This window comes from Manis javanica, chromosome 2 (assembly GCF_040802235.1).
Source record: "Manis javanica isolate MJ-LG chromosome 2, MJ_LKY, whole genome shotgun sequence".
NCBI lineage: Eukaryota > Metazoa > Chordata > Mammalia > Pholidota > Manidae > Manis > Manis javanica.
In genome coordinates, this window is record NC_133157.1 from 4,702,085 (window position 1) to 4,723,757 (window position 21,673).

The following is a 21,673-nucleotide window of genomic DNA, read 5'->3' on the forward strand; positions in this document are numbered from 1 at the left end:
GCAGTATAAGTCTGTGTTTAGGTCCTACTCCCAGGACTTCGTGCCTCACAGCCCAGCTTCCGCTCGGCCTTCCCTCCCGCCCACCTCCTCTCCCTCTGCACACTTCCCACCTGTGCACCAGTCTCAGAGCTCTGACTTAGCGGTGCCGGCCGTAGCCAGCCCGCCGCCCAGCGCCGCGGACGGGCCTCTTTCATCTTCTCAGGAGAGCGCCTTGCATGGGGACACTGTCTGCCTTCCTTCCGAAACCTCTTTCACTGACTCGCCCCAGACGCCTTCGGTGAGAACTCAGCACACACACCTCCACGCGGGGCTGCGCACATGAGACGGCGGTTCTCTTGGGCCAGTCAGCCGCCTCCCTTGCCTCCCAGCCAGGTCTGCCGGCGGCGTGTGCTGGCAGGTGGCGTGGCTCGATCGAGGTCTGCAGGTCACAAGGTGAAATAGTAGCCTATCCATTCCATTTCCAGAACGGAAGTGAACCTTCTGTACAAAGTTCCCATCACACTAGGATCTGGTTTTCCAAAAATGGACTAGCGACCAACTTAAAGCCAGTTAGTTATCGTAAGTATGAGGTAGGCAGCACTGCTGGCTTTCTGGTGGTGGTTTGTTTTCAGAGACAAATGCCTTTGCAGGAAGGGTCCAGGCAGAGGTCTCCAAAGCAGCTACGGCAGTCCCACATATAGCTGCGTGTGGTCTGAGGGCTCTCCTGCCCCACTCAGCTGACGGCAGCGCTGCATCAGCCCAGGGAGGGCTGCCTTGCAAGTTGGTGGGGACACGGTCAGGTAGGCCAGGCAGGGCCACCACAGGCAAGCAGGTCGAATTGTCTTGACGTGTGCCTTTGTCCCCTTGATCACCTCCCCCCACACTGGGGACCCCCGCAGCCTCCACTACAGCAGACGGGAAGGAGGACACCTCCTTAGGACAGTTTGAAGGGCCCTCAACATCTTTGGAGGGGAGCCAGCAGGAAACATAGGTGCCCTGCAGCCTACGTTGCAAGAGGTGGCCAAGAGGTGGCCAAAGCAGCTTTGTTCCCTGGCCCTGGAGAAGAGCTTTCCGAGGCAGGCTGCGTGCATGCTGCCGCCACCCCTTCCTCATGAAAGGAGCGTCCTGTCCGGGCCCGCCAGGCGGGCCACCCACTCTGAGCTGCAAGGGCTGGTAGAGGGCCTGTCACATGTGCGTTCCTCTCATCCTGTCTCCCCCAGAGCGAGATCGCCAGTGAGGAAGCTGGGGAGGGTGAATACGTCAATCTGTACTCCTCTGGCCAGAGCAGCGAGGAGCTGGCCCCCTCTCGAGGAGTAAGTAACCTCAGGGCGGCCTCGTGCATGTGGCCTGGCCTGGCAGGGTTGGGCCCCTGCTTCTGTGGCTGAGCCTCCCAGTCACTAGGTGTCGCTAGGAGATTGATCCCTGCAGCCTTGCCAGGGGCCAGCTCGGCCCTGCAGGGGAGGACGCTGCTCCCAGTAGAGTCTGCCCTTTGCTTTGGCTTCATGCGTGTGGCACTCCTCAAGCCTGGCCGGATGGTCTTCTGGGAATCTATGGAAGCAGCCTGACGTTGGCATAGCCAGGGGTCCGGTTGCTCCAGGGATTTCATCTCCTCTTCCAGTGTTGAGGTCCATCTCCATCCCTCACCCAGAGGAGGGCTCTCTGCTTCCTCCCCAGCATGCTCTTCCCCCAGGTACCTGCTTCCAGGGACGCTGGGTGAGCCTGGCCGGAGCCCGTGCTGTGTGTGTGCACGACTCCGTCCTCCCTGAGGGGAGAGCTGCCTGACAGCGTCACCTCGCTTCAGTGCAGTCCCAGCTGGACACAGTCAAGGCGCAACAGTGCTGCTGCGCAGCTGCCACAGAGCATAAGCAAGTTAAAAAGCTTCAGAAGTAGCCCTCCCTCACCATCCCGTGTGGAGCAGGCCCCTGAAGGGGAGGCGCCATGAGGACTCCCTGGTGATCACCTCAAAGGGCCCAGCCCATTAGAAGCATGGCCACCCCAGTTTAGATGGCCCCCAAGGGGATCCCCACAGGATCTTAGGTCCACGCAAGTCAAGCCCCCCTTCGGGCATTAGCAAGTCATAGAACGCTGTGGAATTTTCTCTCCAGTGGGATTTGACCATGTCCACAGGAGCCAAGCTCTTTCTCCCCGGAGTCCCCATCTCACGTGTCCGCTCTGGCGACCTGTGCCCTCGGCGTCCCCCAGTTCAGCGGGCTGGCCTTCCCCGGCCCCGCCCATCTCCCGTGGCCACATCTGTTGCTGACTGTCACCTGGAAGTGCTGTTTGTGATATCCCTTGTCTGTCATGGCCCCAGTGGCAAACCAGGGGCGCTGGAGGGCTGCGTGGTCACTGAGTGGTGGGGGCCTGGATGCCCAGGCAGAGGCAAGGCCACAGGAGAAGGAGGCGGCTGCTAGACCCTGGGGAGCCATGACTGGGAAGCAGCGGAGCACCACGGTCCCTTCAGCAGGAAGTCAGTGCAGGTTTGCCACAAACCAGCAGGGCACGGTGGCTAAGGACAAGGCTTGGAGGTGGACAGCCCTGGGTGTGAGTCCAGGCTGCAGCCTCGAGCGTGTGGCTGTGGGCAGGCCTTCCACTCCTCCCGGGCGTGAACGGGCATGAACGGGCTGGTGCTGCCAGTTCATGGAACAGGCTTCCGCAAAGGCTGAGCAACAGGAGGTGTGCGAAGCCCTCAGCACTGAGCCTGGACAAGCTGTAGAGACTGGGACAGTCCTTGCTCCCGAGACGTGGTTGGAATGGCATCGTGTGGGCTGGCAGCTAGTATAAGTTCTAAGTAGTGGTGCCTTTCAGTCTTCCCAAAGGCGAGACGTAGTCTGAAGAGGGCCTGTGCTGCCTGTGCAGTCACCAGCACTCACCGTTAACTTGTTGACACCTTGGGTTGCTCCGCGGGGACTGGCACTCGGGAGCCACTTACAGGCAGACATGTCGGGGAGCAGTTCAGCCCCAGTGTGGGGCACCTGTCTCAGCCCAGCCCTGGCTTCTCCTTGCAGGAATCACCGGCCATGAGAGCTGGGCATCCCGGAGGCCCCTCGTTGGTCAGCAGTGCATCTGGGAAGGAAAGCAGAGACGGCGGGGAAAGGTAGGAAGCACCCGCCACAGACCTCAGCCCCCAGAATCCCGAGTCCAGCCCCTGGCTGCCGGGGCTGCTCTGCCAGCCAGCACACCAGGCCTGTGCTGTATGGTTACATTCTTCCTTCTGATTCTCAAAGTTATACATGCCCAGGGTAGGAAACGCAGCAAATACAGAAAAGTGTAAAACAAGAAAACACCATTACCTCCTCAAGGGCCCCATTCTAACATGCACTCTGCTACTGCTCGTTGATCACCTGCACGCATATTGCCCACCTTACAAAGTCACCCACAACGGGCTCTTCTGTTTCACATCGTCGGCCAGCCTCCCTTGGACTCTTCCAAATTCAAGTGCCATAAGGGATTATGAATGATCCCCCCAAACTTTTTATTGTGAGTTTCTAGGTGTAGCATGTATACTGTATTGTTAAATCATGTAAAAGTAAGTTACAGACATGGCACTCAGCCCCTAAATACTTCAGTGTGCCTCCTAAAAAATGTTAAAAGCCATCATCACACCTAAGAAAATCAGTAACGGATTCCCTCATATCATCTGGTAACGCGAGCCATCTTCCAGTCCCCTGGTTGTGCCTTAAACGCCTTGTATGGCTTATTGTTTTGGCACTAGGATCAATCAGGAGGCGTCACTGCATTTTAGTTGTATGTCTGCTTATAATCTTCTATAATATTTTGACTTATTAGCATAAGTCAACCTGACCAGGGTCAAAATTATGTGGGCAGTTTCTCCAGTGGCACTTTGAAGATGCCACGCATGGGCCTGCAGACCAGCTCTGCCCACTGCAGGTCCACGTGGACTTCACCGTCTTTGTGAAGCGGTCCACACACATGCAGCTCTTCTTCCCCCTGTGGGCCAAGGTTCAGAGCTCTGGAGTCCTGGGTACAGACCTAAGCAGTGCCACTTTTCCTTGTCAAGACAAAGCATAAATGGTTGAATTGGTGGTAAAAATAGCAAATGGCAGAAAAAAGTGAGAAAGCATTCTGCAGGGCCAGTTGAAGATAGCCGCCTGCCGGCTTGGCCACTCCTTGGCCCGTCCACGTTGAGCCTGCCTGATTCATCTGCCCAGACTCCGGTCTCCCCAGTCTGAAGCAGGGGATGATGGGTTTTCTAGTTGAACGCCTAGTAGCCAAGAGTGTCTGTGCCAAGTGATAGCCCCTTATGGATCCTGTCTCTGGCGCCACTGGACCTGAGAGGGTCATTTTTCAAAGCTCCAGATGGCCCTTGTGACAGAGGCAGAAAGATGAGCACACCGCTGTTAGAAGCAGTTTCCACGAAGGCCAGACGGCAGGCTGGACGCTGGCGAGGTGCGCGGCAGGGGCTCCTCCCGCAGCTGCACGTGGCTGTGCTCTGGCCCATCCTCGTCATCTCTCTGAAGGCACTGTTTTGTTTTGTTTTTTTCAGCAATGGCTCTCACGAGAGCCAGCCTCACACACACACACAAAAATTTTTTTATTAAGGTATCCTTGATACACACTCTTATGAAGGTTTCACAGGAAAGCCATTGTGGTTACTACATTCACCCTTATTATGAAGTTCCCCCCAGTTGCAGTCACTGTGCATCAGTGTAGTAAGATGCCACAGAGTCACTACTTGTCTTCTCTGTGCTACACTGTCGTCCCCGTGACCACCCCACACACCATGTGTACTAATCATAGTACCCCTCAGTCCCCTTCTCCCTCCCTCCCCTTTAGTAACCGCTAGTCCCTTCTTGGAGTCTGTGAGTCTGCTACTGTTTTGTTCCTTCAGTTTTGCCTCGTTTGTTACACTCCACAAAGAGGGAAATCATTTGGTATTTGTCTTTCTCCATGAAGGCACTGAGTTTTATGTATCAGTTCCGTACCATTAGAAATGTGGCCTATACCACAAGGCCAGCAGTGCTTAAGGTTCATCACGAGAATCAGAAGAATAAAATGAGAATGTGGGAGAAAATGCTAGGGGGCAGCAAGGTGTCTGCAGACCAGCGCCCATCCACCCCAGGGTTCCCCCAGCCGCCCCCATGCTCCTCTGCTGGGTGGCCCTCTCCTTCTTCCCTGACACCAGCCAGCTCCTGCTCAGCACATGAAGGCTCCGCTTCTCTGTCCATCCTCAGGGGGCCTTCCCTGCCCTTTACACTGAGCAAAGTCCCCCAGCTGATGTAATGTCTGTTTAACTGCTCTAACATCTGCCTCCTGCTGGGCCCAGCACCCCAAGGACCAGGGCCAGTCCTCGGTTCCCATTCCTCCTCAGCCCTGAGACGTGGCCCTGGGAACAGACTGGGGGTGGCATTAGAATCCATCCTCACCGCCCACCCACTGGCCCTTTTGCTGTTCCTCCCCGAGAATACTTACTGTGCAGATGGTGAACCTTGGCAAAGAATGACTAAGACTGTCACTTAAATAGCTCAATGGAACCTTCTCAGTCTTATTGCTTACTCCCTTCGTTTAGAGATGGAGATGTCCTGCGTTCACGCAGCTCCTCAGCAGCAAAGCCAGGAGTTCCTCTTCATCCTGGCTTCTGTCCACCACTCAGGGCCCCTGCACTGGGGGTAGGAAGCGGGTCTGGGGTTCCTACTGCAGCTGCGATTCAAGGAGGATGTGTTCATGGGGCTACAGTACCTCAGGAGCCCAGCGCCTGTTTGATGATTGCAACACAAATCACTTCTCCCTCCAGGGCCCCAAAGTCACCAGATGCCCCAGAGTCAGCTCAGTCGGAAGAGGAAGTGGACGAGCTGTCCCTCATCGACCACAGTGAAATCATGGCGCGGCTGACCCTCAAGCAGGAGGTGAGTGCCTCCCAGGCCTTAGCTGTGTGCGAAGGCCGGCCCACAGGTGGGGGGGTGGGCTTCAGGGAGAATGTGGCCTGAAGGGCCTCAAACAGAAAGAGCCTCAAGCTGGCCGCCCTGGGCTGTGGGCTGTGGGCACCGCGTTTCTTCTGTCCCAGTGCCTGGGCCGCTGTGGGTGCCAAAGATACGGGCGGGTGGACACATCACAGGAGAAGTACACTGTCCCCTCCTCTGACACTTCCTGAGTGATCTTGGGCAAGTCACATCACATCTCCAAGCCCCAAAGGCAGGACTCTGGAGGGGTTGTGAGAATGAAATCCATGTGGGGTGCTCAACACACAGCCTGCAGGGTGAGCCCTCATCAGTGAAAGATGCCCGCAGGGTCACTGGCAGGATGACCCCTTGGAGTTCCAGCACGGGAGGCACAAGCAGACAGGGGCGTCAGGCCTGGCCGCTTTGACCGCTCTGTCCCGGGCTCTGTCAGGAGAGCTTCGTTGGTGAAAACAGTGCCCAGACACACACAGGAGATGACCTGAAAGAGGTTTGTCTCCCTTCTGCCATGAGATGCCACAAACACAGAGGAACGGCTTAGCGTGACTCCCTGACCCAGCCCCGAGGCAGTGCCCACTTCTGGGCTCCGACCCAGTGGTAGGGCCCACAGATGTGCAGGCAGGCAGGCAGAGGAGCTGGCTAGCCCCTCTGCACAGAGAAGTGATGCTCTGTGACCCTGGCTGGAGATTTCTTGTGAAAACCCAGTCATGGGCGTATCCGCCCGCAGCCTTAGCTAGAAATGCAGCACACTTTGAGGACTTGAGTCCAGGGGTAAGAGCCCTGGAGCCCTGAAGAGGCAGGTGCGCCTCAGAGTAAATGTGGCTCACACGAGGAGGCCGCTCCCACAGGAATGTAGAGTAAGGGGGTGCGGGGCTGCTGGCATGCAGCCCAGGCCCCCATCCCTGGCCCCGACCACAAGTGTTTTTGGCTCCAGGCCAGGTTTATGGGTTAAAGCCTGTTAGCATGAAAATAGGGCTCCCATTAATTGGCAGGCGCAGCTGGTGGTCATGTTGGCAGTGCCAGGTGTGACCAAACATTTTTGTGACACATTGCACCTCTCTAAGAAGGGCTCCCTAGGCAAACCTGTGACATTTTGACAAGTGACTTCTCCTTCCACCTGGTGAAACATTCAGATTCAGAGCAGCTCACGTCAGTTTTAGAGCATGAACGTACTTGGACATAGTCTTGCTAAGCCCAGTCATCCTGGGCTTCCTGGTGGCATTTGCCTGTGGTGTCCCACCAATCCCCCTGTGAGAACTTCCTAGGCTCTGACCCACAGGTGGACAAGCAGAAGATGGAACGGCACCGTGCCCCCAGCCCAGTTGTGTCCCCAGAGCTGTGTGCCCTGGCGCCCGCGGTGGAGAGGCCACAGCGCTCCCAGGGTGAGGGGAGCGGAGGGAAGGGGCCCGGGGCCTCTGCGGCTCAGGCTTGCTCATCCTCCCCTGCCTGACTCCCGGAACCCACCCTGCGGCTGCACTCTGCCTCATGTCCTCCTCTGCTGTTGTCATTGCAGGGTGATGACGGGCCAGACGTCCGCGGGGGATCTGGAGATATCCTCCTGGTCCACGCCACCGAGACGGACAGGAAAGGTACAGCAAGCCCTCCCTGCGGCCTGTGTCTGAGCTCGCTGGACAGGCTCTGGTCTGGTGAGGCCAAGGAGCCACTCAGCACAGCTGCCCTGCCCTCTGCTCTCCTCCAGCAGCCCGGAGCGGGTTGGAGCAGTGGTCCCAGGCTGCTGGCTCACCGTGAGAGGCCCCCCGTGGGGTCAGGTGCCACATCTCCAGAGCCAGGCCCTCTGCTTCCCCGCCCTCTCAGAGCTGTCCTCCGTTGGTACTGGATAGCGATGGGCCCTGGGGCCCCGGGGCGGGAGAATGAGTTTCAGGTGTAGAGCTTGGGCACCTAGTAGGTGTTGCACAAACAGCCGGTCACATGGCAAACGCCCAGTAGTACTACAGCCAAGATAACATGCGGGCGGCCTCACAGACCTTCCCTATGCCCAACCCAGTGCACTGTCCCCTGCTGCTAGACTGGGCTTCATGCGCATGCGCCGCAGGGAGTCCTGGGAAGCAGCCTTTGGTTGGCCTCTGGCGGCGTTACCTTTGCAGGTCGGGACCAGGCCTTCAGCAGCCCTTCAGAGCCGCCCACTCAGGGTCCCAGTCCTCTGAGAGGCACGCGGGGCCTGCTGCCAGTGGCCTCAGCTGGCAGAGGAGCTGCCAACAGAGCGTGTTCCTGGAGGGAAGGAGAGGAGGGGCTGGCAGGGAGAGGGACGGAGCGCTGCAGTGCCTGCGCCCCCGCAGTGGCCGGGCCTCTCCCCACACTTGTTTTCTTTTTACATTTCAAAAAAGTATTCAGAAGATGATGTGACAGCAATATTAAACTAAGTCGTGGAAGGAATTAGACACCCCAGTCTCGGACTCTGACCCATCAACTTCGTGTTTATAAATGACCTTGTGCCATGTTTTTATATCAAATTTCCCAAAGTATGTTACACAGAATGATTCTGGGAATTTTTACATTATGCAACTAGTACAAAAATAACATTGGCCTTGCAGAAAACTTGAAAAATAGAGAAAAAGAAGAAATGGCTCCCACAAACTCACCACAGCCACTGTTTCTCCCTCTGGGGTCTCTCCACCCCTAGTTTGTTCTGACCTGGGCAGAGCCCGGTCGTGGGGACGTCAGGTTCAAATCCCGCTGTGCCATTCACAGACCTGGTGGTGCTGGGCACGTGCCCTCACTTGCCCTCGGCCGCCCCTGCTATCTGACAAGGCTGACGATGCCCAGTGGATGTAAAGGGCAGAGTGAGGGCAGAGCATGTGGGGCATAGATGCTCAGGAAAGCGCCACTGGCACCCCAGGGGCGGCCCTTGCTCTGCTTCCTGCAGGGGACCCTCCTGCACACCAGACAGGCCGGAGCTCTGTCCTCAGCCAGGCCCGGGGAGCATTTCCACTTTTTTCCACGAGTAGAAGGTTGAGATGCGAGCTGGCTCCAGCCCTCAGCTCTGTCCTGCCAGGTGTGGCCAGCTGTGGCCTGGGCCAGAGGGAGGCCCGCAGGCAGGACAGCCAAGAACCTTCCGGTCTGTGCCAACCATGTCTGGGAGAGGAGGCGCTGCTGCCGGCAGGGCTCCCGTTGCTTCTCTTGATGGGGAGATGTCGAGGCTCCTGGGAATTAAAGTCCTCTGTGCCTGGGATGGATTGATTGTTGGGACGGAGGCCCCGGGTCACTCAGCTGCTTCCTCTGGCCTGTGGCTTCCTGAGGACAGAGGCCTTCCCCCCATGCAGACCCAGAGACCGGAGCAGAGGTGGCCTCTCCTCTCGTTTGTCCTGGGAAGTCTTCTGCCAAGCCTGTGCTGCGTAGCCGGAGAAGCGGGAATCCCGAGATTCCCCCACCCAGCAAGGGGGGATGAATGAGAGAAGTACAGGGAGGCGGCCTGGGTCCGGAAAGGACGTGTGTGCGTGTGCATGCGTGCACACCCAGCCTCAGCAATGAGCACAGGCTTTGGAGCCAGATTGGGCTCCAACCTCAGCTCCAGCATGGAATGGCCACAAGCCTGGCCAGGTCATTGGTCTCAGGGAATGTCCTGTATTTGGAACATTCTCCTTTTTTATGCCAGAGACTGCGTGGTTGGGAGGATGTATCACAACCACATATAAATGGGGGGTCTTGGGATTCCAGGAAGGTTGGGAATCCCTGGCTAGACCCAGCCCCTCCAAACAGAAGAGCAGGTGGTGGGTGGAGCCGCCAGCCCGAGACCCACCCGCTTCGGGAGCCGGGCTCCTCCTGCCTGGCCTTGCGTCCCCCCGTGCCTGGACCTGCCCGCTTACGTATTCCAGCAGTGTGCCAGGCTGTGCCCCTTTGACCTTCCTTAGGCCTCTCAGCATGTGGAAGTCCCAAGGTGTTTGTTCCTGGGCCCTGCCATCTGAATGAGTTACCTGTGGTTTGGCTTCAGAATCCTGATGAGTTCAGGTTATGTTCTCTGCACCTGTGGTTAAGCCCCTTTTAATCCTTAAGTCTTAGGACAGACAAGAAGCTCTCGGTGTCTAATCAGGGTGGCAAATACTTGCAGCAGACCTGCTGCCCGTCCCTGTCCCTTGCCAGTGGCAGGCATCACTAATCGATCGTTCTTCCCTCTAGACCTTGTGTTGTACTGTGAGGCCTTCCTGACCACCTACAGGACCTTCATCACCCCTGAGGAGCTCATCAAGAAGCTGCAGTACAGATATCCTTTCCCACCCCCAGCCCTGGTCCCTACCGCTCACACCTCCGAGCCTTCCAGAGCCAGGAGAAAGGGGCCTTGCCTGCTCAGCCCTCCTGCGGAGAGTCACGTGGGGCAGAGGGCGGCAGGGACGGAGGTGCCCAGCCCTGCTCTGCTGTGTCCTCGCTTTGGGACCTCGGACTGGGCCTCCTCTTTGAGCCTCTGTCTTTATCTGTAAAAGGGCTGAGGGCCCCAGCAGGGTTCTGTGAAGCAGCCAGACACAGGGCGTGTTGCCTGATGGCAGCTGTGGTCACTTGGTGGTTCTGAAAAGAACTGGACAGAAGTGACCCACCCAGAGAGGGAGGTGCAGGATGTGTGCAGGCCCTGTCGCTTCTCAGAGCTGAATCCTGGGGCATTGGAGGCAATGGCTGCCAAGTGCCAGGGGCTTGCAGGGATCCAGATTCAAGTGAACAGCCTCGGCAGGCACAGCCACTCTCCTGTGGCAGGCCCAGCAGTGGACAGCCCCTAGCCCTTGACCTCATCCGCCCCTCGGGCTCACTCTCCAAGACACCACGCCCTGGCGCCATGCCAGAGAAGGCCCTGGGGCCTGGAAGGACCCACTCTCATCACCTCCTTCTCAGGTCCAGACCTGCCCCTCCTGCCGAGGCCGACCTGGAGCTGCTGCTCCAAATCGGGGCCTGGCCTGGTGTCCTGCTCCTTGGCCGCCTCCCCGCCGCTTGGCCCGTGACTGCCATCTGCTGGACAGCTGCCGTCTCTCAGAGCAGGAAGTCTGGGGCCTCTGAGCCTTCCCCTCTCCCTGCCCGGCCGGAGAGGCCCTGTCCCAGGACTGAGGTGGATGGTCCCCATCGCAGAGACTAGCTTCCCTCCAGCCTCACACACGAGTTGCTCACGGGTCCGGCTCTCAGGCTTATTGGGAACTTCCTAGTGTCGGGCAGACACTAAGTGTCTGCACATGTGATTTCACTTAGGTATGATGCTCTTATATGTATCATCACCATATGTCATGTGGTACCATTACATTATCTCCTATTGTGTAATTAAGAAACCTGAGGCTCAGACGTTAAGTGATCCATGTGGCTGTTTGGTGGGAGACCCCCACCCCTACCCGCCTGACTGCGGTGCTCAGATGCTCAGCATCACCCGCTTGGCCGCGTCAGGCGTGCTCCTGGCAGTGTTGGAGCACCAAGACCATGGGCACGTCCAGCTAGTGAGCCCTCAGTGCTGCAGGCCCTGGGACTGCCCAGCACGTGGCTCCTTCCCAAGCACCCCTAGACGGCCAGAGAGCGGGCAGGACGGAGCTGGAAGAGGGCCTGGAGAGGCAACAGTGAGCACAAGAGAGCAGCACGAAACCGCGACCACCCCCCCACCGCCAGGCAGATAGAGTGGCCCCCACCAGGGTAGAAACTGTGAGCCCCCAGCCCCAAGGCAGAATCCATGGCCTGGGGAGTAGCTGGAGGTGGGCAGGTGTGTGAAGGGCAGCTGTGCTTCAGGTGGCCTCTGAAGCTGTAAAAAGATGGATAAGAACTCACGGCAGGAGTGGAGGAAGACCCTGCCCACCTCTGTGCCTCTCTGGGGCCCCAGGGGCTTTAGGACACTGGTTCTTGACCATCTTTCTCCCCCAGGAAGCTCAGCAAGGAGCCTTCACTGTATAAGTTTCACAGGAACCTTGGGTCGACCCCAGTGGGAGGTCAGGCCTGGGCTGTGCCGTGGGGCCCGTTCTGTGGGCAGGAGACGTGGTTGAGGACAGTCTTTGTGCCCAACAGCGCAGGCAGCACCCCGCTTCACAGCTGTGGCTACACGTGTCCTGCCCTCGTCCTGGTAGATGCTCACTTGTGGGGTTCCCGCATCATAAGCCCTCCCTAAATGGTGACAGGAGGCGGCGGCTGCCCCTCACATCCCCCCATGCCTGCCTGTGACACTGGCTGTTTCCTTAACACGTTCACGTATGAGAAGTTCTCTCCCTTCTCCGACACCTTCAAGAAGCGTGTCAGCAAGAACACGTTCTTCGTGCTGGTGCGGGTGGTGGATGAACTCTGGTGAGTGCTGGGGACCTCGGGTTCCCTGCCAGGGCTCAGGCTTCCCTGTAAGACAGGTGTGGCATGTCCCACCTGCTCCTTGAGAGCACAGCCTGCACAGGCTGGGCCCTCTCGACTTTGACTTGAGTCCCCCCAGGCCAGCTCTGCCCCATCTTCCTTGTGGGACCCCCAGCCTGGTCTGGAGAGTCCATGGTGGAGAAGCCTCCCAGGTCCTGCCTTCACGGCATCCACCTCCTGCTGAGGGGATGGCCTGAGGAGCCGCACGGAGCAGTGCAGGGGCAGCTCCGGGCATCTAGTCTGAGGGGCCAGCACCCTGTGACTCATCACCCTCACAGTAGCAGCCACTCCTCTGGGGCAGGATTCGTGCGGATTTGTCTCCCAGCACAGTCCCAGGTGCTGGTCTGGTGCGGCCAGCGTTTTCCGATACGGTGGCGGTCACATCCCAGCCCTGAGGAGCCCTCCCGAGACTGCGTCCCTCCCGCTTCTGTGAGGCGTCCCAGCTCTGCTGGCTGCTGCCCCATGGCCCCGGGTGCCCTGAGCGGGCTGTGCACCCTGCGGCATCAGCCTTCTTCCTGTGCTCGGCCCTCGCCCGCAGCCTAGTGGAGCTGACAGAAGAGATCTTGAAGCTGCTCATGGAACTGGTCTTCCGCCTGGTGTGCAACGGGGAGCTCAGCCTGGCCCGCGTGCTCCGCAAGAACATCCTGGACAAGGTGGACCAGAAGAAGCTGCTCAAGTGCGCCAACTCTGACCAGCCCCTGGCCGCCAGGGGGGTGGCCGCCAGGTGAGCCACCAGCAGCACGTCCAGGCTTCCTCTGGCCCGGCCTCTACCAGGAGCCGTGCCTGGGAGCCGCCCCTCTGGCCATGTCCCCCAGCTCACCTCCCCAGGCCCCCAGGCTCTGTGACAAGGTGCCACACGGGATTCCCCTGGTGGGGCCCCTTCCAGGGATGTGTGTGGCATGTCACCTTTCATGGGGAAGTGGGGAGGTGAGGTGTATGGGGCTCACCACAACAGGGACAGATGGGTGCATCCCTGCTGTGGCTCTTGGATCATCGTCCTGGCACTTCTGCGGCAGTTGTTCTCATACAGCCCTGCCTCTGGTGCCATCATGAAGGTTCCCAGTGACCTGTGGGTAGGTTCCTGCCTGGTGCCTGCCCCTCTACCCCAGCCCACATGTCTGTAGATTTGATCACCTCCTTATTAGTGTTTCAGCCTTCATTCCTACGGTGTCTCTGTCCCCTCCGGGCCCTGGAAGCAGGTCAGGCTGTGAGTTCTTAGGCAGCCGAGCTGTCTGAGCTCACAGGAGGGGCCCCCGCAGAGGCAGAAGAAGAAGGCAGGCTCCGTTGCCCCAGGGAGGAGCATGGTCTGGGCCCGGCCCTCTGCCCCTCTGTGGCGTGGCCTCCATTCTCCTGCTGTGCCCCAAGGCCTGCAGTGCAGTGCCTGCTCGGCATCAGCTCCCACCGTCCCTGTCCTCCGAGCCCTCACCTTGTGCCTCTGTCTTCCAGGCCGGGGACGTTGCATGACTTTCACAGCCATGAAATAGCTGAGCAGCTGACCCTGCTAGATGCTGAGCTCTTTTATAAGATAGAGGTACGGCGTTGAGCGGGGCCAGGGCTGGGGAAGGGCTGTCCCTTGCCCCGGGCAAGCCACTGCTGTGCAGCCCTGAACAAGAGAAACCGCCCTGGCACGGGGCAGCCAGATGCCTCCAGCTCTATCCAGTCTACTTCCTTTTTCAGATTCCTGAGGTTTTACTTTGGGCAAAAGAGCAGAATGAGGAGAAGAGCCCCAACTTGACCCAGTTCACAGAGCACTTCAACAACATGTCCTACTGGTAAGGGGAGGCTGCAGTATGAAGCCCCCGGTCTCTTACGGCAGCACACGTGGGTGGCCTGCTGTTTTTCTTCGCAGAGAGCCCCAGTGGCAAGGAAAGGGAGGTGCCTGTCTCGTTCCTCCCGTCTCCTTCTAGGCCCCATGGGTACTGACTGTGAGCATAGGCAGCAGAGGGCAAGGGCAGGCACAGGACCGGGGGTGTCTTGTACATTGGAGAGGGCCGTGTGGAGGCCTGCTTGAGGAGTCCTGGGCTCAGCAGGCAAGAGTGCCAGGACTGATTGGCGATGTCTGCCGTGGTGGCGGCATGGGGGTCAGGTGTGCCATCCTGCCCTGGTCATTTTCAGTCTCTCCACTGCCAGGCTGCCTCCTCACTCTGACTCTGCCTGCAAGAGAACAGTAAAAGAGTGGGTTCTATTAATACTTTTATTTAGACTTTATTCTTAAAGCAAATGAAGCCCCGAAGTGTTTACAGTATAACAGAATTGTTGGCTCCTCAGCGTGTGACTCACGAGGTCCATAGCCTCTCAGCATCAGGTGGAGGGTGGACAGGGCACGGCAGCCTCCGGTCTGGTGCTGTGGCAGAGCCCACCCTGCAAGATCCACAGCTGCTACCAGGGGACTGTTTCATGTTTCTTAAATGCCCTGAGGGCTGCTTGTTGGATACCCTGTGGGTCGTCTCCACATCCCCTGCCCTCTCCCTGCTCCTCAGCAAGCCCAGGACCAGCTGCCAGCCAAGCCCGGCCCCTTGCTGGGCACAGGAGGCTGCTCAGGGGTGGGCCTGTAGGAGGAGGCTCAGAGCTCCGGCCAAGTGTACTCAGTGCACGCATCCTTTGTGGGGGACAGGAAGCAAAGCAGGGGCACTGCCTCCCCGTGCCCAGCAGTGGGCCCTGTGAAGGCATGGGCTCGAGGCCACCACGAGGTCCTCGTGCGAGGCTGGCCTTTGGTAAGGTTCTGAGTGCACTCCGTCAAGGCCAGCCAAGTGGCCCACGTGTGACTCGTCTCCAGAGCTAGACCTGCAGCCACACGGGGAGCTCTGCCAGCCCTTATCAGAAAAGCTTGCTTTGCCCCTCCATCTGCGGGTCGGGTCCCACCCTGGTGGGTAGCCTCCTCCCCGGGGTGCCTGGTCCCCGGAGGACAGAGACTAGGGCTGTGCCTGGTGCCCCACGAGCCCTGGGCACACTGTGGGTGCGGGCGCAGGTTGGTGCGGCGTCCGTATCCCATCTCCAGGAGGACCACCAGGGGCCTGATGGGGACCAGGCAGCTCAGCCGGCTCTCTGCCCTTGGTCCCTGCAGGGTCCGGTCGATAATCATGTTGCAGGAAAAGGCGCAGGACAGGGAACGGCTGCTCCTGAAGTTCATCAAGATCATGAAGGTAAAGCGGGTACCTCCCCAGAGCCTGCTCCTTCCGGCCCAGCCCGAGAGCCAGAGCCCCAGGCCTGCCTGGGCTGCACCTGCGCTCACGGCCACCGCATCCCTCTCCGCAGCACTTACGGAAGCTGAACAACTTCAACTCCTACCTGGCCATCCTCTCGGCCCTGGACTCTGCGCCCATCCGCAGGCTGGAGTGGCAGAAGCAGACCTCGGAGGTAAGCGGCTAGGGAGGGAGCCAGGTGAGCCAGCTGTGGCAGGATGTGCCCAGGGTGGGAAGAGAGACCTGGGCACACCCTGGCTCTGCCCCTGACCCGCCCTGCCACAGCTCCTCATCTCTGCATTCCAATCATTGGGCCCTGAGGGGCTCCATGGTCGGCTGGGGTTGCCACGTCACAGCGTCCTGCTGCCTGGGTTCACCTCTGCCTGCACCTTCCCTCCTCGGCCCGTGTTCCTGGAGGGCTGCCTGGGGCTGGGGACCTCAGTAGGCATTGGGGATGTGTTATGAACAGGCCGGACACGTGGGCGTCGTCAGGGTGCTACAGGCTGGGGTGCTGACAAGCACATGATGGGGTAGTCTTGCCTGGTCTGGGGGCAGGGGTCTCCCCAGGGAAGTGTTAAGCACACCAAGACCCTCGCTAGTGTGATGCGTTTCCTGGAAGGGAGGGGAGTTCCTGCTGGGGGTGCAGGGGAGCAAACAGGTGCAGAGCCTGTGGGAGCGGGTGCCCTCAAGCGGCAGGACAGACGCCAGCATGCCCTTGTCAAGAGGGAGCAGCCCGACTGGGTCCTGAGGGCCGTAGGGGGGCCTTAGCAAGGATCGGACTTCTACGCTCGTATGGGAGATGCCCTGGGGAGGAAGGCAAAGCCCACAGGGGGTACATTGGCTGGGCCACTCAGGGGCATCTCTCAGGGTGAGATGAAAAGACAGTTAGAAAAGCGTGTGGAGAAGTGGGACACTGGCTGCTACAGGAACTGAGGTCCTAAGGCAGCAGGAAGCACTTCTCATACTGGGGTGAGAGGTGGCAAAGAGGCAGGCAAATGGTGGTCTCGGCGGGGGGCAGGGTTGGCTGAGTCCCCTAGACAACAACGCGCTGTACAGATGGGCTCACAAGGTCCCCTGCCCATCCTGGTGACTCTGCCTTGAATGCGGTGGGGAGCGAAGGACGGCGGGAGCTGGGGTGACGGGGCTCAGCCTGGGCTTAGCAGCCCACGGGCCATAGCGCGGGCAGAACGGGGCAGGGGGCCGAGCTCCGGGCCCCGTACGCACACTGGCGGTGGTTGCTCAGAGACGGGGTTCTGAGCAGGCACGAGGAGCCCCCGGGCCAGTCCTCCGCAGAAGGCCTGTGTCCCTGTCGCCCAGGCAGGGCCCACTGCTGGCTCTGGGTTCACATGCCTGGGTGCCCTTGGGCCTGGGCAGTGGCTCAGGGCTACGCTGGTCAGAAAGGAGGGTCTGGGCCCCAGCATTGCGTCGGCGCTCACGGACGCCCCCCCCTGCCTAGGGCCTGGCTGAGTACTGCACACTGATCGACAGCTCGTCTTCCTTCCGGGCCTACCGGGCCGCCCTGTCGGAGGTGGAGCCGCCGTGCATCCCGTACCTGTGAGTGGCGCCTCTGCCCCAGCATGGGGCTTTGCCCGTCTGAGAAACCCTCCCTTAAAGGTTTCCAACTAAGATGTTTCTGCTTCCACTTTAACTTTAAAAGTAAAACATGCTCCTTGTTACACAATTTAAACGGAAAAGAAGGGGCCTGTGAGAGCAGCTCCGTCCTTCCCAGCTCCCAGCCCACGTTCCTTCCTGGGCCTGCCAGGCAGTGTGGAGTCGCACACGTGCACAGACGTGCATGTCTTCTCCACAGTGGCATTGCACTGTGTTGCAGCAGTCCTCAAACTTGGCGCCCATTTCAACCACCTCAGGGCCCTGCTGTCGCCCGAGAAGCTCTGAGACCCCTTGGCCTAGAGAGGCTCGGAGAGGGTCCCCCAAGTGCGGGCCCTGGAATGAAGTAGGTGTTCCATGGAGAAGGATCCTGTGGTCACATGAACTTGAGACATGGTGGGAAAATCACAGCTGAGCAGGTCTCTTGGCTACAGGACTTAGGAAAGCCCTCCCTGTGCTGGTGGGCTCCAGCAGTGTGCGGAGAGAGCAATGAGACCCAGCAGCAGCTGGGGGCTGAGGGCTTGCCGAGCACCCCCAGGGGCTAGGGCTGCCCTTGCCCGAGAGACACGGCTCCTGACAGTCTTGCTTCCCGGCCTTTCTGCCCTCACTGACCGCTCTGCCCCTCAGGCAGGCTCTCCCTGGGCTGGGCTCTCCGCCTGGGTCCTCAGTGTCCTCTGTGTACGAGCCCATTACCTGACCTGCTCACAGAGGATCTCCATGTGCCCCCCACACCCGTTTAGCATTTGTTTTCCCCATTCGTGTATATTCATTTTACTTAAGCAAGCGCACACCTCTGGGGCACGCTGCGGCAGCGCTGTAACAAGTGCGCCACCTGAGAAGCCAGAGCTGCTCTCTCAGGGACCCAGAGGTGTGCAGGTCGGGATTCACGCTGGAAGAAACAAATGCCCCAGACCTGCTGTGGGTTTTCAGCACAGCCCAAAGGCCGGGGCCTAGTCAGGTACTGGCTCGCCTGTAGAGCAGCTGCCCTCGGCCCCTCCGCAGAGCGGTGAGGGCTTCTCCGTTCCCCAGGGGGCTCATCCTGCAGGACCTCACCTTCGTTCACCTGGGGAACCCTGACCACATCGACGGGAAGGTGAACTTCTCCAAGCGGTGGCAGCAGTTCAACATCCTTGACAGCATGCGGTGCTTCCAGCAGGCGTGAGTGCAGCCCCGGGGGGTGGGGGGCACCTCTGAGCCCTCAGCTCCTGGACCCTGAGGTGGTGACCAACAACCACTGGGGGGTGGACTCCTGCTCCCCACAGTCTGTCAGGACCTGAGAAAGTGCACACCAGCTCAACGTAGTGCTCACCTGCCACATCACACGGGCAGTAGGGCGGGCCCAGGGCCAGAGCCCACCCAGGATGAGCCCAACATGCGGCGGGGCCAGAGGAGAGGGGTTCCCAGCTTCTGCAGGCCCACGGGGACCCGCAGGGCACAGAGCACAGCTGTGGGGTCCAGCTCGGACTCTGCATGCTGGTGGCTGCATCTCTTGAGCACTGGTGTCTCTCCCGCCAAAGAAAGGGGCAGTTTGCCTGGGGCTGTTCAGCCACGCGGGCTCACTGGCTGCCCCCTCTGCCCACCAGGCATTATGACATCCGGAGAAACGACGACATCATAAACTTCTTCAATGACTTCAGTGACCACCTGGCCGAGGAGGCCCTATGGGAACTCTCTCTGAAAATCAAACCCAGGAACATAACAAGGAGAAAAACAGACCGGGAAGAGAAGACCTAGACTCAGGTGCCGGGAGCCAGGAGAACGCTCAGGAGAGGCTCGGAGGGCAGCTCGCGGCCGTGAGGGACGTCGGACCTGTCGCGCGCGGTGCCCGCCCCCGGCGCAGGCTGCAGGCGTCGCCTCAGAGCCACAGGCCCAGCCAGGCCTCCGCGGCACCGGGCAGGAGCCCGGAGCCCACGGCAGCTCCCTGCCTCCCTCCTCCCTGGGAGTGGCCCCCGGGGCCCACAGTGGAGCCAGCAGGCAGGCCTCACGCTGACCTCTGACCCAGTGGTTTTCTGTTTGGGGTTTGGTTTCTGCTTTGACGTCTGTCTTCCCCTTGCCCCTTCCACCCACAGCCTGGGAACAGGGGTCTTCACCTCTCCCCAGGTTCCAGGGTTCTGAATCTGCTGAAATGACAATTGAGTGGAGACCTGAAGACCCAGGAGGGGCTGCACTCCCAGTGACCTGGGGTGAAGGGGACATTAGCTGGGTGGGCAGAAATCCATATGCCCCGGGGGCTCCTCTGGCTTCCCAGGTCCTGCTTTTTAAATGGAGGCTGGGGTAAGCGTTTTACCTGGCCTGGAAAGGTACGACCGACGGCCCCCCAGCACCCTGGAGCTGGCGCTCCTGTCACGGTACTGGCCCTCCCCGGCATTGGGCACCATGTGGAGCTGGGAGGGAGAGGGTAGAGCAAGCCGGGGCTTTACCATCCGAGAGCCGCGATGAACCTGCGCTGGGCCCACAGCTCTCAGAGAGGGGGGAGCGGGGGGCCTTTCGGTCTGGATGAGCCCGGCAGCCTCCTTTGTCACTTGCTGTGTGCCTTAAACACCGACTCCGCTCCCCCCATCTGTAGCTGCCTTCCTGCCTTGCTCTGTCCCAGTGGGGCCCACAGGGCCCCACCTCTAGCCCAGCAGACCTGCCAGTGCCACAGCCACAGCTGTCCCCCTGAAAGGGCGGGACCACCCTGAGGGCACGGGTCTGGCCCACCCCTCCCCTGCCCACCCTGCAGGCTTGCTTCCTCCTATGAGAAGCATCTTCAGGAGAAGGTGGCCTTCCAGCCTCCTTGTCCAGAGCCACTCTCGCTGCTGCGCTTGACAGTCTGAGGCCAGGTCTGCGGTGGGGGGCTCGGCACACTGAGGGGCTGGGCTCCGTGCCACTCAAGGTGGGCGAGGACCTGGCAGAGTCGGGACAGCTACACCCATGCCTGTTTTGCCTGATGGAGTGCTCGCTTCTCCTGGGTTTGGGTGGCCAAACACCAGGATATGTGTAAACAGAGCAAGAAAAAGCAGAAAGGAACAGCTGTTGATTAGATTTTTCCTAAAGAAACAACCATGTCACTTTGAGTCCTTCATGGGTTTTGAGCAGCTTTTATCATGAAGAAAATTTTGGGTTTTTTTTTCCTCTTTTGTTGTCCTGTACATAGAGGGGGGAATCTGTGACATGTCAGTGACCATCCTCGGGCAGTGGTTCTGCTGGCGGCGGGCAGGTCGTATCACTTTATTATTTAAGAGAGTGTGTGTGGTCGCTGTGATGAACAGTACCGTGTGGGGGGGTGTGGTTCGTACCCGCTTCCTGAAGTCCTCTCATTTCAGCCTTTTCCCCTTCCTCCTCATCTTCCCTCGCGCCTTGGCCCAGCTCCTGGATGCTCTGTGTGCACGCAGGACTGTGGACAGCAGCACCTAGGGTCTCCTCTCTATAGAGGCCCAAGCACATGCGCCGTGTGTCAGCCTCAGAAACCCAGCTGCTCATACCTGGTAGCGGATGGATGCGTGTCTGTGCGTCTGTTCACAAGAACGACGCAGGGTTGGGACAGGAGCTGTACCAGGACTCAGCTCTTCCCTCCGGGACCCCCAGTGGGGTCTGAGCAGACACGCCAGGCAGGCGGTGCAGGGGGCACTGCATGAGGACAGCAAGTGCAATGTGTGGTTAACTTATTGGCTGACAGGCTTTTCCCACTCTGCACCTCGTGACACCGTGGCTCAGGGAGTTGTCAGACGTGAGCCACTGCAGCCTGGCTGTGCTTTGTCAGCCTTGGGGGCAGGTGCGGGAATGGAGCTTTAGATGGGCCCGCCCATCAGGGCCACCTGGCTCCCTGCAGCTGGGGGTGGAGCCGGGGAAAGGACAGGCTGGCAGACGTCTGCGCTGAACCCGCTGCTGCCCAGCTTCCCCAGTGTTACATTGTAATATATCCCCCGACTAACCAACCTGATAGTGGCATCTTCCTGCAGACATTTCAAACCTGTAACTTTTATATGAAAGAAAATAAACAGATAAAAGCTGTGGCCGCGTGTCAAATGGCAGTCCGAGCTGCCTCTTCATGGCGCCCAGGAGGCAGGGCTCCTGCACACTCAGGGTGCGGGCCCGCGTGCTGCTGCTGGCAGTGGCATGGATGGCACCAGCTCCTGCCCTAGAAGTGAGTGAAAGCACAAAGCTATGCTGCCTTCCACCTCAACATCTTGGTAAAAACTGACATTTCTAGGGTGGAACTCGGGCTGCCTGGGTAGCTAAAGCTGCTTTTCAAAGCCTCTGAGGTGCTGTTCTTGAAAATACGCCTTTTGCAAAATTCCATCCTCTCCCGCCATGAGGCAGTGCACCAAGCTGGAGCCCAGCTGCCTAGTCCACAGGAAGCAGCACGCCCCTGTGGGCTCCGCCCAAGGCAGGCTGGCTCCACTCAGGAGGGACACTGGGCTCATTTGCAATGCACTGTCCTCTGTCCTCCCAGGGCCATCTCACATGCTGGTCAAGCAGCCCTGCCTTCAGTGTCCCAGAGAAAGACTAGTACCTCCGGAGTCCTTCACTCCCATCTGCCCCACCAGCTGAAAGTGCCAAGAACCAGCCTGAACTGGCCCCAAGCTCTGTGCAGGTGACTCGGAGGTGACAGGCCCTGTGCATGCATTTTGACCATCACTCCTGTGTCCATCACCCCACCAGGACACATGGAGGTACTTGGTAGGGCAGGGTCCCAGT

General features: G+C 59.4%; 1 protein-coding gene across 23 annotated transcripts in view; it reads left to right on the plus strand.

The window, feature by feature from the left end:
• The window catches only part of RAPGEF1 (Rap guanine nucleotide exchange factor 1), a 130,995-nt gene extending 110,007 nt beyond the window's left edge, over positions 1–20,988 (plus strand). For 9 of the 23 annotated variants that reach the window (XM_037007866.2, XM_037007871.2, XM_073222539.1 and 6 more), the window contains 15 exons: positions 5–277; positions 1,200–1,292; positions 2,985–3,073; positions 5,732–5,843; positions 7,408–7,483; positions 10,029–10,113; positions 12,054–12,146; positions 12,742–12,927; positions 13,650–13,734; positions 13,881–13,975; positions 15,268–15,346; positions 15,459–15,560; positions 16,842–16,939; positions 17,996–18,151; positions 18,577–20,988. In XM_037007866.2, the coding sequence (XP_036863761.2) occupies positions 5–277; positions 1,200–1,292; positions 2,985–3,073; positions 5,732–5,843; positions 7,408–7,483; positions 10,029–10,113; positions 12,054–12,146; positions 12,742–12,927; positions 13,650–13,734; positions 13,881–13,975; positions 15,268–15,346; positions 15,459–15,560; positions 16,842–16,939; positions 17,996–18,151; positions 18,577–18,727 (1,773 nt within the window). In that variant the 3' untranslated portion in view covers positions 18,728–20,988. The remainder of the gene's footprint in view (positions 1–4; positions 278–1,199; positions 1,293–2,984; positions 3,074–5,731; positions 5,844–7,407; positions 7,484–10,028; positions 10,114–12,053; positions 12,147–12,741; positions 12,928–13,649; positions 13,735–13,880; positions 13,976–15,267; positions 15,347–15,458; positions 15,561–16,841; positions 16,940–17,995; positions 18,152–18,576) is intronic. The other 14 variants (XM_037007869.2, XM_037007873.2, XM_073222524.1 and 11 more) reach the window with 6 other exon arrangements.
• The last annotated feature ends 685 nt before the right edge of the window (positions 20,989–21,673 follow it).